The 14095-nt window shown below is 34.3% G+C and overlaps 3 protein-coding genes across 3 annotated transcripts; all 3 read right to left on the minus strand.

The window, feature by feature from the left end:
• Positions 1–1263: 1263 nt before the first annotated feature.
• LOC113696772 (protein ALP1-like) lies at positions 1264–2565 on the minus strand. The gene has a single exon (XM_027216155.2). The coding sequence runs from the start codon at positions 2563–2565 to the stop codon at positions 1264–1266; it is 1302 nt and encodes a 433-aa protein (XP_027071956.1).
• Positions 2566–3592: 1027 nt separating this feature from the next.
• On the minus strand, positions 3593–4201 carry LOC113696773 (glutathione S-transferase T3-like). Its single transcript, XM_027216156.1, has one exon. The coding sequence runs from the start codon at positions 4199–4201 to the stop codon at positions 3593–3595; it is 609 nt and encodes a 202-aa protein (XP_027071957.1).
• A 1576-nt stretch (positions 4202–5777) lies between these two features.
• Positions 5778–10377, minus strand: LOC113695091 (plant cysteine oxidase 2-like). Its single transcript, XM_027214055.2, has 5 exons — positions 9919–10377; positions 8022–8143; positions 7313–7469; positions 6954–7160; positions 5778–6115 (listed from the first exon to the last, which is right to left on the minus strand). The coding sequence occupies exons 1-5, from the start codon at positions 10160–10162 to the stop codon at positions 5991–5993; spliced, it is 855 nt and encodes a 284-aa protein (XP_027069856.1). The 5' UTR covers positions 10163–10377; the 3' UTR covers positions 5778–5990.
• Between the last annotated feature and the right edge of the window lie 3718 nt (positions 10378–14095).

Here is a 14095-nt window from a genome sequence, read left to right on the forward strand (position 1 = left end):
TAACTTATTTAACAGAGGGTTCAATTGGACCAAGGGAATTAGGGAGATTTATTCCCACCTGTAATCCAAAGGGGTGCATTGTTGCATATTCTTTCAATTTAGTGGAAGTCATGTATTAGTGACAATTGATCTGACGTAAGATTTGAACATTTAAAAGACAATCTTTTAAGAATTCAATTTGATGGGTATGCAATACATGGATTTAAAAAGAACTCTACTTCCATAACTTGTGCCTCTTTTAAGAATTCAATTTGATGGTATGCAATACTTGGATTTGAAAAGAACCCTACTTCCATAACCTATGGTAGAAAAGCATCCCAGAAGGGTGCAAAAAAGAATATGAAAAATAGAAATGCTAGAGACGCTGATTTTGAAAATCACTCTTTAACTACAAAAAAATTTCAAATCTATCATTATTTTGTTTCTTTATTTTTATATTAGATAGTTTTATGTCTGAATTTCAGACACTTTTACGAGTATTTAACATTTCAAAAGATACAAATAGCGATTGAGGAGTCTGATATATGTCTTGATACTATTAGAATCCAAAGAATATATGGGAAAATGATGCCAAATCCCATGTTTAATTTTGGTTTAAAGAGACTACGAATCCCATGTTGAAGCTATGCCCGCTCGTGATTGGCTGAGATTGGTTCGGCTTTTATAAGGAATGGGCAAAATGGGTCTACCCACCCAGGATAGTGTATTTTTCTCCACATAGGCTACTAAATATTTGTACATTTTCTTTTAGTATCAAATTTATTATCAACTTTTTGATTACCGCCTAGGGTCTAAACGAGACTAATCAAATCAAACACCCTAATATTTAATCTTATATGATTATTTTAACAAAATTAAAATTTTATTCAAGATTGGCTTGTTTATTTGCCAAATTGAGTTTGAACGAACTTTTATCGAGTTTGAAGTTTGGTATGATTAGTTGACGAGTTTGAATGTTATCGAATATAAAATGCTATCTAAATTTGGTTTAACTAATTTGGTTTAACAAGGCGACCCTCTATATCTACTTGAATGGCATAAAAGAAACCAGGATTCTCAGATAATGCACAACTCATAACCCATAAATAAATAAATTTATTATTTTAAAAATGGTTATTTTTAAAAATAAATTATTGACGTGACACCTCAAACGTGAAAATATCATAATCATCCATTATTAATTAATAATACCCTATCTACTGAATTTAACTCCACAACATAATATTAAAATTAAATAAAATACAAATAATAATATAATGAATACTAATTTTCATTATTATTGCCTCCGAATCGTTCCCAAATATGTTTGACCAAATCTGACCGAAGTTGATGATGTACTTCCCAGTCACGTAGTTTCGCATTCCTTTGAAGATAATGGTGAAAATTTTCGACTAAACCTTGAGTCACAGGGATCGTTGGTTCTTCATCATCATCATCCCAGTTTCTTATTACATCTCTCTCATCCTCGACAATCATATTATGCAATATGATGCATGTGTACATTATATCTTTCAATTTAGCTATATGCCAAAACCGAGCTGGGCCACGTACAATTGCCCAACGAAATTGAAGCACTCCAAAAGCTTGCTCGACGTCCTTTTTTGCAGCCTCCTGCATTTGCTTAAATTTGATCCTCTTTGGATCTTTAGGAGATGTAAAACTTTTAACAAAAGTTGCCCATTCTGGATATATGTCATCTGCTAGACAATACCCTTTGTTATACTGTGTGTCGTTTACCATAAATTGAATATCAGGAGCATATCCATGTGACACGTCGTTAAATAGTGGAGATTGATTGAGTACATTAATGTCATTGTTAGACCCCGCGACGCCAAAAAATGCATGCCATATCCACAAATCTGCTGATACAACTGCTTCTAGCATTATTGTGGGAGATCCTTGATCACCTCGAGTAAATTGACCTTTCCATGCCACGGGGCAATTCTTCCATTGCCAATGCATGCAGTTAATGCTACCTAGCATTCCGAGGAAACCATGGCGCTGAGAAGGCAATTGAAGTAAACGTTCAACGTCATTAGTATTAGGCCTTCTCAAGTATTGTGCCCCATAAATATCGATCACGCACCGACAAAATTGTGACAAACATTCGATTGCAGTGGATTCACCCATCCTTATGTACTTGTCCAATTGGTCAGCAGGTGCTCCATATGCTAACTGTTGGATAGCTGCTGTAGTTTTTTGAAGTGGAGAAAGTCTTTTGCCGGTTGCATCGACCCTCATTTGAAAAAACTCTGAATGATTTGTCATCGACTCCACAATTTGAAGGAATAATTCCCTTCTCATTCGAAATCGTCGGCAGAATATATGTGAAGGATACACTGGCTCGTCAGTGAAATAGTCATTAAAAAGTTGAACATGTCCGACACCACGCTCTCGATTGTAATATCTTCGACTGTGTGGATGGATGTTACGACTTGAAGATATATGTTGCGTTTGCCATTGCTCCAACGTCTTCATAATTTGATCATCAGTGTCATCCATCATTTCATCAGCTAAAAACTTTTTAATTTCTTCTATAAGAGAGATATCAGGATATTGAGACATTTTTTGAGTGTGTTGCGTATTTGGTGGCAATGTATTGCGTCCTGCCAATACATATATAGTGATAGTGTTATGACGGCTAGTTTTCCAACGGCTCATTTTTCTAACAGCTAATTTTCCAACGGCTAGTTTTCTGACTTATTACAATGAATATATTAGTATAATGAATATATATAATATATTTTATTATAATATTAGTATAATTATATATTACAATTATTTAATTAAGTATAATTATATTTATATAATATAAATTATAAATTTATGAATATTATATTAATTTAAAATGATGAAATTTAAAATTTCGTTAGCTTGGTTTCGAATCCATGGTCGGATTTCATAGTTTGATTTCGAATCCATGGCTGGATTTCATAACCTGGTTTCAAATCCATGGCCGGATTTTATATGTTGGCTTCGAATCCATGGCTGGATTTCATAACCTGGTTTCGATTCCATGGCAGGATTTCAAAACCTGGTTTCCAATCCATGGCCGGATTTTATAACTTGGTTTCGAATCCATGGTCGGATTTCATAGCTTGTGTCTAGTTACTCCATAAATGTACTACACAAGTGATTAATATGATACAACATGGTTTTATCTGCATCTTATTGCACCGTATAGTAAAATAAAATTAAAAATAGACTAAGAAATATTATATTTGGCTTTTTGAATGGAGCAAATTTGCTCATGAATTCGAAGCTATTGATCGGTCATGCCCGTGGTATCCTTGAGTAAGATTTCGTAATCACTTCGAAAATTATAACTTTCTAACTTATTTGCCAAGTTTTCCATAGCCTGCAATTTTTCTTCTTTTTGCTACATCAACATTTTTCGGATTTGATCAAATTCCCCACTCACATTTTCCTCGTTCACCTTTGATTTTGCCTTTCTCTTTCCCTTCTTTGATGCTTTTTGACCAGGTGGGCGAACTTCACGTGCTTCATTATCATCGATGTCAAAATGTGAATCCGTATTGGATGAAGAAGTGTATGCCCCGCTTTCATCAGTCCTTATCTTTTTTGAAGAACGCTACATAGGAATATTTACCTTCCACTTCGGATCATTTTTCAACAACACCCACACATGTTCATGTAAAAAATGCTTGTTATTATTCTGATGAAATAGCTCACGTGCGTGTTGCTTGATCTGGTCATCATTCCACCCGCTATGATGATCGCCGACCAATATGTTGTAATATTGGTTGAACTCATTAACCATCCGACTCAACCAATGCCAATGTGATTTCACTACTTTATATTTTCGTGGTGGTCCAGATTTTCGATTCTCATTGAAGTAGTCAACAACTCGTTTCCAAAAACTCTCTTCATGTTGAGAGTTACCCACAATGCTGCAATTTGAAATTGTGAGCCAAGCACTTGCAAGTATCTTGTCATCATCCACACTCCATGGAACGCATTTACCGTCAGGTTCTTCCACCGCCTCATTTGTGAGATTTATATTTTCTACCTCACGCTGTGTTGAATACGGAGGAAATTGAGAATCCGAAATTGACTCTGTTGGTGTTGCATTATCTTGTTGACCGGTGAAATCAAAATCCTTCCTTATCTCCGACGGAGTCGTTGAGCCTCCATAACCCATATCAAGGTTATAATACCTCGGTGTATAGTGATTTCCCATTAAAGGATTAAAATAATTAGGTGACGGATACATGGGAATTTGATATGGAAAATGTGGTGGATTTTGGAAATTTGATGGATGATTGGAATTGGGTAAATTTGGGTAATTTGGAATTAGAAATGGATAATTTGGCAAATTTGGATAATTTTGAAAATTTTGGTGGTTTTGATTTTGTGAAGAGGATGAATTTTCTATATTTGAACTATTTAACATATTTCTAAAACTACTAAGATTCTCATCCATAATGATAAAATACTAAAATTTATAAAATTATGTAAATAGATTGAAAATACTGAATAAGGGACTAGGAGAGATAATGGAGTAAAAGATTGTGAGGTGAAATAAAAAAATTACTTTGTGTATTTATAGGAAGTAAAATAAATTATCCGTTGCTAAATATAGCCGTTGTAAAAAAAGGCCGTTGTAAAATGGCTAGCTCCAAAAATGACCATTGTAAAATGTTTCAAAAAATGACCAAATAAAAGGCTGTCTCATTTCAAAAAAATGTCTCATCTTGGCTATTTGGACGTTTGCTGGTGTTGTAATGCCGTTTGGGCCCCACAGCATCTTCCATGACGCGCATCATCAGTATTGTGCGTGTAATCTCCATGACACGGCTCCAATGGGAGACCGTGTCATGGAGGGCATTATACTCCCATTATACATTGTTGTGGATGCTCTTATGATATACCAGATTCGTCTCGATTATTGATAAAGTGAATAGATCTAACCACTGGGCAATGGCTCAGTGGCCACCAGGAGAGACTTAAGTCCCTCCTTGGGTCTATAGGTGAGGGTTCGAACCTCACCTGTAGCGAAAAAAATCTAAGGGTTGTGCCACAACATTCCCTTGGTCTAGTTGGATCTGTATATCCACTAGTCCCTACAACAGCCTCCTTAGGCTCCTCCTCTCCCTAGTTTAGGATAGAGTAAGTTATACAAATGTATCGTTGCTGACAAAAAAAAAAAAAAAGACCCGTCATTTCTTAAGCTGCCAGAGTCGTCTCGGTTATTGATAAAGTGAATAGATCCGTCATTTCCTGAGCTGCCAGCATAAGTCGTCGTCCAAATTCAACAGAGGTAAACAGTTATTCTAAAACTTTATGGTATGTGCCTAGGAATACCTCAAAATACTGGGATTGTTTATTATTAAGTATGAATGTCTTATCTTTCTTGTAGTTGATAATGCATTTTCATTCACAATGATTATCAGCAAATCTAGATTGAAATTGATTCCTACGGGGTTGTCTGGATGCCATAGCATCTCTGCGGGAAATTTTTAAGCCTGTATATTAATCTAATGTAACTCGAAATCTTGAATCATTGAGATTTCAGTGCTTTCCACATTTTTAAGGGACCAAAAGCAGTAAATGTTTGATTTGGCGGTTTCTAAGATTGGAGATAACTGATACAGTAAATAGTTTAGGAACCTAAAATTTGATAGAGTAGGATGCGTTCGCATTGAATCTTGCATTTATGATTAAGACCGAAAGGAAAGTTTTACTGCGTTTTATGAAACTTGTACTAGGAAAGTTTTTGTGTACTTTATGAAACTTGAACTTGTCCAACAAACTGCTAAGAGTAGAAGTGGTACTTTTATACAGTAACAGGTGTGTTATGAATGCGGGTTCACAAGACGCTTCACAACCTATCCAGGGGACCGTCTATACATTAAGGGCCATGGTAAAGAAACACCAAATCAAAGAAAAGGTACAAAAAAACCAATTAAGGCAAGAAACAAGTGAATACAGGGAAAAAAAAAAAGAGTTATATCCACTGGATTAGATGACTAACTAGCCACAGAAACCTGTGGACCCAAGTATGGAATCAGATCCATCTCTGAGTCATTTGGCAAATCAATCTCCTCCAACCACCCATAGCACTCATCTTGTTTTGCCTCTTTAACTTCTACATCTACATCCAGTGAAAGCATATAATCAATATGGCAGCTAAAAACACAACAAAATGAGAAGAAGATCGACTGTAAAACTAATGTTGAATGTCAAATTAATCTCAGAATGTCCAATGTAATCTCATGATAGCATGGACACTCTGCCTCACTTCAAAACTTAACTGGTTTAGTGGCTAAGAAACTCCAAGTTGAAGAAATGACAATATTCCCCAACATTTCAAGTAAAATACTCCTCAATATAATCGTAACAACGATTCCCTGAACTACAAGTGTTAATGCAGGCTGATTCTTTTGAAGAAATAGGAAAAATCCATGCAATTATAGCAAATATTCAAGTTCTTTTTTCTTGTTGACAGCGTACCTTCTCAATTATAACAAAAATTCAACCATGCTTTGACTATATATTTCCTCTGCACATTTAATCTTTTCCAAATTCCAATTGCTTTGATAAGTTCACTACAAACTTTCTGAAGGCTTAATCTCCCATTGGCTATCACAAGGCAAATTGTATAGCCTCCAGGGGAAAACTGTGGAAGTTCTATTCATAACAATCTTATACTGCAAATTTAACCAGTGTATGATCAATAAAAAGTTTTTCCACTTCAATCTCCAGAACAGTTAGCCCAAAAAACAAAAAAGATGTGGAGCGAAAGATCTCCAACAATGGCATCAGGAGAAGGCAAAAGTATTTAAATAAAAGGGCTACTTAGCATAGAGTAATATAGCTCTTGCAATTACTTTTTTTCTTTCACACATGGATGAAATTAATTCAAGAAAGTTCACCATACTGAATTAACAAATACAATAACGAAACTTGTACAGGGAGAACAAAAGGCTTACCTAGCGTAGCATCATAGGGACTATCCTTGTAGTATGAGCAGTCACGGCCATCATCTTTTGAGTAGGGAGGTCCAAGCACATCAAGTACTGCACAAGGTGTTATTGCTGTAAATTCATGAATATTGCCTCCCGATGTAGGATATAGCACAGAAGTGTCACATGGGGCTGTAAAGATCCTATTCGCTCTCAGTCGTGCCAATCTCTTCACTGAAATAATCATCTTTATTTGTCAGAGAAAGTTGATAAATTATGAACCAATATATGTAGGTTATAGAGTGGAAGGAATGAAGAGAGTTGGATACATCGATACATGGATAGATAAAAGTAGAGAGACAGACAGAGAGACACCAACCACATACATTTAGGATCTGATTCATGGTTATCTGAACTTGAATTATCAAGCCAATCATAAGATTTAATGTGCATCGACCCCAGTAAAAGCTTGCTGAAAACAGTCATTCCTGGGTGATTGTGAAGCGGTATGACTGAATTTGCTGGAAGAAAGAAGATGCACAACTGCAGAAAGCAATTCACAAGGTTAATCAACCCAAGCTTGCCCTTGAGCTTCAAAATGATATGCCTATATATTGCAATGTAGTTCAAAAGATGATTCAAGAATAACGGTTATTAACTTGCACTAGATCATGAACACTTGACTATGGATCACCAAAGAACTAAAGTTTGAAAAGAAGGCACCAGCTTTTTTACCCATTTCATTTGGATTCAAGTATCACAAATAATTCTGTAAAACAGAAATTCTAAAAGCACCTGTGCTTGCACAGCTATACAGTTCAAGTTATTGACTCGTTACAAAATGCTCGAAAGCACTCAGATAAATATCAAACTCTGAATTATTTACTGCCTTGTTTTGAATAATTATGCAGTTATCCCATGGATTATAGAACATGAATCATGCCAAGAACTTTTGTCCACACACTAGAGAGCAAATAATGACTTTATGACAATGCTTGGTGCATAAATACATCAAACTTGTGTTCACTAAAATCGTGTACTCATCACTTGCTCATCAAATTTAACAAAAGCACAAATAAACAGAGGCAGTCTTACCGAGAACTTCTTGCATTGGTGAATTGTTGCATATGCTACTCGTTCATGGGCCTTAACATCAGTGTTGGGCTTAAAGAAATGGAGATCACTACTTAGCCCAACGTCTTGTGGCGTCATTTGATCTAGATCGTAGCAACAGGTTCAGCAAATAATAAAATAGCACTAAATATGTAGCTTAAGATTGACTTAGGGACATGAAATATAGAGAAGGACATATCTACATATATAAACATACATAAACATGTATATCTCTAAGAATTTTGCAATCTCAAAGACAAAATCTAAAGAAGAATAAAAGTACTCAAGATCCATGTTTCCTCTCAATTCATATTCTTATAATGCTACAAGGCTCCTTAGGAATAGTAACAACTATGCCTATAAGTACTTTACATTGTGTTCACAGGGTTAGCCAAGTTAATGTTCAGAACGTCCATGTCTTAATTGTGTTAACAAAGTTCATGTTTGCTAATTACCACTGCTCATTAACAAAGCTCATAAACGTGTGATTCACGTTTTACACATTCTGCTCAATGATCAAGTCGGTGCATCAGTGGAAAGCACAAAATTCATGTAATCCAATCATGCTGCCATTAGTTGAGATCAATGACACTTTTTGTTAACTAAAATGAATATTATTTAACTCTTTTATATTGAGTTAGAGCATGTATAATACCTTTTATCTCATTTAATGGGCTTATATGTTGTCAGCATAACTTGACAGTTTGTTCATAAGGTCAAATTCATGTAACAGAGATTGAGCAATATATGACTAGGATTTGTTCAAGTTTCTTTTGCGTGTTCACTAATTATTTAGTTTTCTAAAGCTACAGAATGCAGCACATTTAGATCCAGCAACTAGTAAGCAATTATGTACACAACTAATGAAGCAAAACTTTCAAATCCTCATCCAGATTTTAACTGAATTTGATAGTCTATAATCTGCTACAAGTTTGCAATAAAACATGCATTAATTAAATCATTTCTTTCATTCGAAAGATACTGAAAGAATGAAGTTCAGTTATCACAATACCAAAAAAATAAAAGTGCTCTTTAGGATCAAATAAATAACGTAAAGAACAAAATCGGTTAGACTATTTGTGATCACTTAACATATTTAAGAAGTCCCCCTTGCACTTTGACAATTTCCCTTCCAAAAAAACAGAAATAGTCCACGGCAAAATCCAACGCAATGTGGTTTACAAAAAACTAAAGTGAATACAACATTATTTGTAAAGTTTCAAGTCACAATTCCAATCCCTCATAGCAATCTAAAATAAATCAAGAATTCTATACCTCATACTATATGTCATTATTTACAATCCCTAAAGAAAGCGTATTTATTTGTCAACTGCAATGTTTTGAACCCAACTTTCAACTGCGCAAATCTTTCAGGCAAATATTCTGAAATTATCCAAAAAAATCTGACAGAATCATCTTCATAATTGATAATATCATTATTGAAGTTCCAAAAAATTACAATCTGTACACACATCCCTCCCCAGTAAACCACATTAGGCCTAACAGTTTTTTCCCCCCAGCTAAACACATATATTTTATTCTCCCTTTGCCAAAGTAACATGATTAGGACTGATAAGTGGCACAAAGAAAATCTTCATTCCTATTGAAGTCCATGATTTTGGATGAATCAGCCATCAATACAGAAAAAAATTAAAAAACAGACAAGAAAAGAAAAACAGCTCAAACATTTCACCAATAGCAAGTTGAAGAAGCCAAAAACTAGGACCAAAGACAAGATTCCACTACCAGTATTGTCTAAGATGTAACATGCCAATAATCAGAACATTGATGATACAAAAAGCCAAAAAACCACTTCAATTCTGAAAAAGAACAAAACAAAACGAGAATGGCAGGACAAACGAATAGATCAAAGACTCACCAAGAATGTGGCAGAGCATTTGAACATCATTGGGTGAAGGCACGGTACCAGGACCTTTAAACACTTGCTGACACGATAAAAATAGCTGTTGGAGACCCAAAATCGGCCGCAATGACCTCCTTATAATTACCTTCCTCCTACTACTATTACTACATCTCTTCTTCCTTATGATCTTATCCTGTACCTTCCCAATCAAATCTCCCGGTTTTCTCACCAGCCCTGCTGCCTCTGCCTCCATGGTCATCTTATCTTCTTCCCCTCTTACAGAACTAGACTAACTCTAACCCTGTAAGGGGTATATATATTGACTGACTTCCTTTGTCAAATTCAAATCTGTTTGCAGATTTCAGGTGGGTGTTGGCTAAATATAAATGGGTCAGAATTAAATTAGCGTAAAACCGTAAGATTTTGGTGCATGGAATTGACAATAAGTGGAAGAAAAACGGTTGTAATATGTATACAAAGTATACGACTACAGGAATATGTATAGAAAGAGGTGGGAGAAAACCAGGGGCGGCCATGGGGGGAGTTTGAATGGCAAGAGTTGGAATGCGAAGTTTTATAATCATTTGTTTCGTGGAAAAAATTGACTAGAGAACAGGGGCAGTTTTCTTGATGTTTCCCGCCCGCAAGAATGAGGGAAACCAGCTGGTTGTGGTGTAACCTGACAAAGATTAACCGTCCACAGTTTTTCTTTCCATTTGGGGGAACAGAAGGGCGCGGATCACGTGCTCATACAGTGGTCATTTTGCCAATTTGGAATTCCATTCAGACAAATCAGTCTAAAATTGGTTTTTTATAGTAACTTAATGCTTCCATGCATACTCATATGGGCGTCAAAGGTAGCACGACTTTTGCAAAATAACAACAGAAAAAATGAAAGTGAAAAACAAAAAATAAAATTCTCAACAACAAGGCACAACCTAATTAATAAGACGCTGCATCTATCATTAATAAGTCACGAGTTCAAGTAAGTGATTCGGGGAACTAGTGTTGGTCCTATTTAAAAAAGATAATTCTAGAAAAATAAAAACAAAAAAAATAAAAATAAAAATCGAAACAAAAAGTAAAAGGAAAAAGAATATATTCTTTTATACATGGACACATCTCCAACAAAAACATACCATAATTTTGTTGATGGAAATCCACAATCACCTTATACAATGATGTAAAAAAAAAAAAAGAAAGAGCTGGCATTATCAAAAAGTATTGAAAACGTGTTGATGATATAAGTAAAATATTATTTAAAAACATTTGTATCCAAACACACTTAACATTATTTGATCATTTATCTCTCCATAAGGATTAAGTTGATGGTGTGTAATTTTCAAGCAAAAATGCCAAATGTGCCCTTCAATTAAGAAAGAGTTTTTTTAACACTTCACTCCTAATTTTTAACACCTCTCTCACTTTATTCCCTAATGTTATCAACAAAAACCAAGAAAGCGAGAAACTACGAGGAAGAAATAAAAAATTTCTTTGAGAGAGTTAAAACCCAAAGCAATATACCATTGGAATCCTTACATCATGAGGAGTATTTTGTTGTTTAAATCTTCAAAAAAAAAAGGTAATAAAATTGACTTTGATTTAGAAACTTACATTTAGCCTGCATTTGCGATTTTCAAATTCATTCTTAATGGTTTAGCTATATGTGATTGTGGTATTTAATCATTATTAATGGATATATTGTTAATTTCTTAGTTAATTGTTGATATAGCTTCATATTTCCACTCATTATGAGCAGGGATATATATATATTATTATATACACTTTGATGGGCTTTCATGCTTATGCATATTTTGAAAATATATATAAAAAATTTTTGGAGGTGAAGTTGGCACTCCTGCTTTTTGCATAATTTTAATAGACAAAAGTTTTTTTTCAACTTAAATGAACATGTTAAAACACCTTAAATTTTATTAAAAAAATACACTATAATATTCATAAACACACATCCATTCCTCTTTTCTACCATCACTCTCCCTAACCATTTCCACTTTCATTGTTGCCGCTGCTACCTCGTCCACCTACCCCTACCCCTCTTTACCCCATTGTCCCCATCACCGGCCACCGCCATCCTTCTCTTCCCTCTCCTTCCCTTCCATTTCTTCTCCCATCATTCCCTGCCTTTGCCCCACCTCTCCCAACCCTAGCCCCCTCCCCTTCTTCTCCAACTCCCATTTGCCCTCTCCCTCTGTTCACAACCACATCTGGTCATCGAAAAGGAGAGGCATGAGTGGGAGGGTAAGCCCGAGTTGGAGAATGTTTGGTTGTGGGTGTGGTGGCAAGAGTGGGTGGCGGAGTTTTACAAATATTCTCCAAACATTTCAAATACACAGAAATTTTTGTAAAAATTTTATAGTAAAATTTAAAACAAAATTCTGAAAAACACACTATCCAAAGATTGAGCCTCGTCCCCTCTCATCCATCCTTGTTTGAATATAGTATTTATGCCATTTCACGTGATTTTGGAAGAGAAGAGATACAAGTGAGGAAAAGTATGTAACAACAGCACATCGGTTTTTTTTTTTTTTTTTGGGAGCATAGGAGGAGAAAAATTTAAAAAGTAGGAGGGAAGAAGAGGAAATTGCAGCATATGGACCGTTGTGTAAGATGGGTTAGAAAACAAGTAATGGGTTTGTTTGGATTGAGTATTATTTGAGATATTATTTGAAATGATTAATGTAATATTTTTTTTGATGTGATATACATGAGATAAGAAAATTATTGAGAAGATAAAAAAACACATTGAAAATCGTATTTATGACGCAATCAAATAATTTTTTGCAAATAATCTCTCATCCAAAAAATTTAAGAATTAATTCTATAAAAATCACCTTCTACAAGATTAGAGAAATGTTAATACGGACTAAAATGACGGACGACGCATTAAACATTAAAGGAATAAAGTCATAAAAATCCATCTAAAATTGGTCTTTGCAGCCTTTTGTTTTCTTTTTTCTCTTTCGCTTTTCGTTTTCCTATTGAATATAGTACTAGCTTTGTGCAAACTTTCAATTGTCAAATTTAATAATAAATGCAAAATTATATAATTTTTACTTTTATATATGAGTAAATCTTATATACACTATCAGTATATATACTATTATGGTTGGATAAATGATACATGAGCAAAATTTGAATTTCAAATTCAAATTTTACACATGTGTCATATATCTAACGTAATAGTATATATACTGACAGTGTATACAAGATTAATCCTTGATTATATTTGCACACATATTTACTTATATTAATAACCCATCCTGCCTTTTTTTTAAACTATCATTGTTCACACTTTTGTTGATACGTGTGCGAACAGATAGTAGTTCTAGTAAAAGGATAGTAAACTGCATGCACCGAAACCATTACCCTTAAAGAACACAGTTTACATAATGCATCTTTGCCTTTCAGAATAAAAGGGGCAATTCTGGTGGCCAAAGTAGGGGCGAAAACCAATATATATATATATATATCAACGAAGACTAAATTAAGATTGATAAATCTTCAAGGAATCTTGCTTTGGATCTTTGGTGATTCAGCTGCTTCAGTACCTTCGTATGAATACGATTTTTGGTTAATTTAAAGGAAATTAATTGGGCTTTGAAATGGCAAATTCTATATATACATACACATTTTGAATTAGATCATGGGAAAATTAGGAGAGAAGTTAAATGCAGCTGATTTTTTCAGAAACGACAGGCAATCCATAGGTTTTCTACAAGTGTTGGAAGTTGTACAATGAAAGAGTTTGACATCACTTTTTTTTTTATTTGTAGAATCACAAGGAATGTATAATGCCATTATAATGATTTACATATGTTGGTTCCATGTAACACGCAAAAAACAAGACTAAAATTTTGAGCATGTAACCCTCATCCATGATACATTGAACCTCGAGAGTGGAATCTCTCCCTCTGAGACCTGTGATTTGAATCTTTTCCACTGTTTTCATTAATTAAATCCCCAATGTTGGATAGAATATTATTTGAATTGATTACTGTAATATTTATTTTATAATGTGATGAATGTAAAATAAAAAGAGAATTGTGATTATAAAATAATAGTTGAAAGTGTTTATGATACAAGTAAAATATTATTTAAAAATAATATTTGTATCCAGATACACTTGTTTTGGCACTTATTTTTGTTCCAAAATTATATAAACATTTTCCCA

This window comes from Coffea arabica, chromosome 6e (genome assembly GCF_036785885.1).
Source record: "Coffea arabica cultivar ET-39 chromosome 6e, Coffea Arabica ET-39 HiFi, whole genome shotgun sequence".
NCBI classification, from domain to species: Eukaryota; Viridiplantae; Streptophyta; class Magnoliopsida; order Gentianales; family Rubiaceae; genus Coffea; species Coffea arabica.